The sequence below is a fragment of the Asparagus officinalis genome, chromosome 4 (assembly GCF_001876935.1).
Source record: "Asparagus officinalis chromosome 4, Aspof.V1, whole genome shotgun sequence".
In the NCBI taxonomy this organism is placed as follows: Eukaryota; Viridiplantae; Streptophyta; class Magnoliopsida; order Asparagales; family Asparagaceae; genus Asparagus; species Asparagus officinalis.
In genome coordinates this window covers 136,498,424-136,498,984 of record NC_033797.1, presented here as the reverse complement: position 1 = coordinate 136,498,984, position 561 = coordinate 136,498,424, and the positions used below count along the sequence as shown (strand labels likewise).

Here is a 561-nt window from a genome sequence, read left to right as displayed (position 1 = left end):
TGGCGGGAGGAGAGGAGGAGGCGAGGATCGAGGCCGAGAGGTCGTGGGAGCGGTTGATGGCGTCCATGGATCGAGGGATCATCGTTGATTTCGGTTAGGGTTTTGGCTAGGGTTTTGGAGGCTCCAAGGTCAAGGAATTGAGAAGGGGAATTTTGTAAAAATTTTTTTTGGGGTTTAAGAATTTGAAATCGAGCTGCTTCTTTTTGATGGAAGCGGAATTGTTTACTTCGTGGTTAAGGGTTTATATATGATGAGGGGGAGGACACGTGGCGGTCAGTGTCGAGTGACCGTTTAGTTTGGGTCGGTGACTGCTAATTGCGTTTTGGCCGAAAGTTAACCGGGGGTTTACGTAATTAATGATTTGATTAACTGAGTAATTAAGTGCAGTTGAAAGCGGATGGATAAGCGTGGGCTGGTGGGCCGGTCAACCGGCCGCATCACATGGGCTACATGAGCTTTTTGGTAACAAAATCATATAGATATATGTTATGCACATAGATTTGGTTCTGGCATATGTGTGTCCCAATTTTAAAGAATTCGAGAAATGCCTTCACAATTTAC

At 45.5% G+C, this 561-nt stretch overlaps 1 protein-coding gene across 1 annotated transcript in view; it reads right to left on the bottom strand.

Annotated features, from left to right (window-relative positions):
• LOC109839480 overlaps window positions 1–200 on the bottom strand; it is an 11,138-nt gene extending 10,938 nt beyond the window's left edge. Inside the window, 2 exon segments of the mRNA XM_020407917.1 lie at window position 1; window positions 4–200. The exon segment at window position 1 is cut by the window's left edge and continues 584 nt beyond it. Of these exon segments, the coding sequence (XP_020263506.1) occupies window position 1; window positions 4–82 (80 nt within the window). The 5' untranslated portion in view covers window positions 83–200.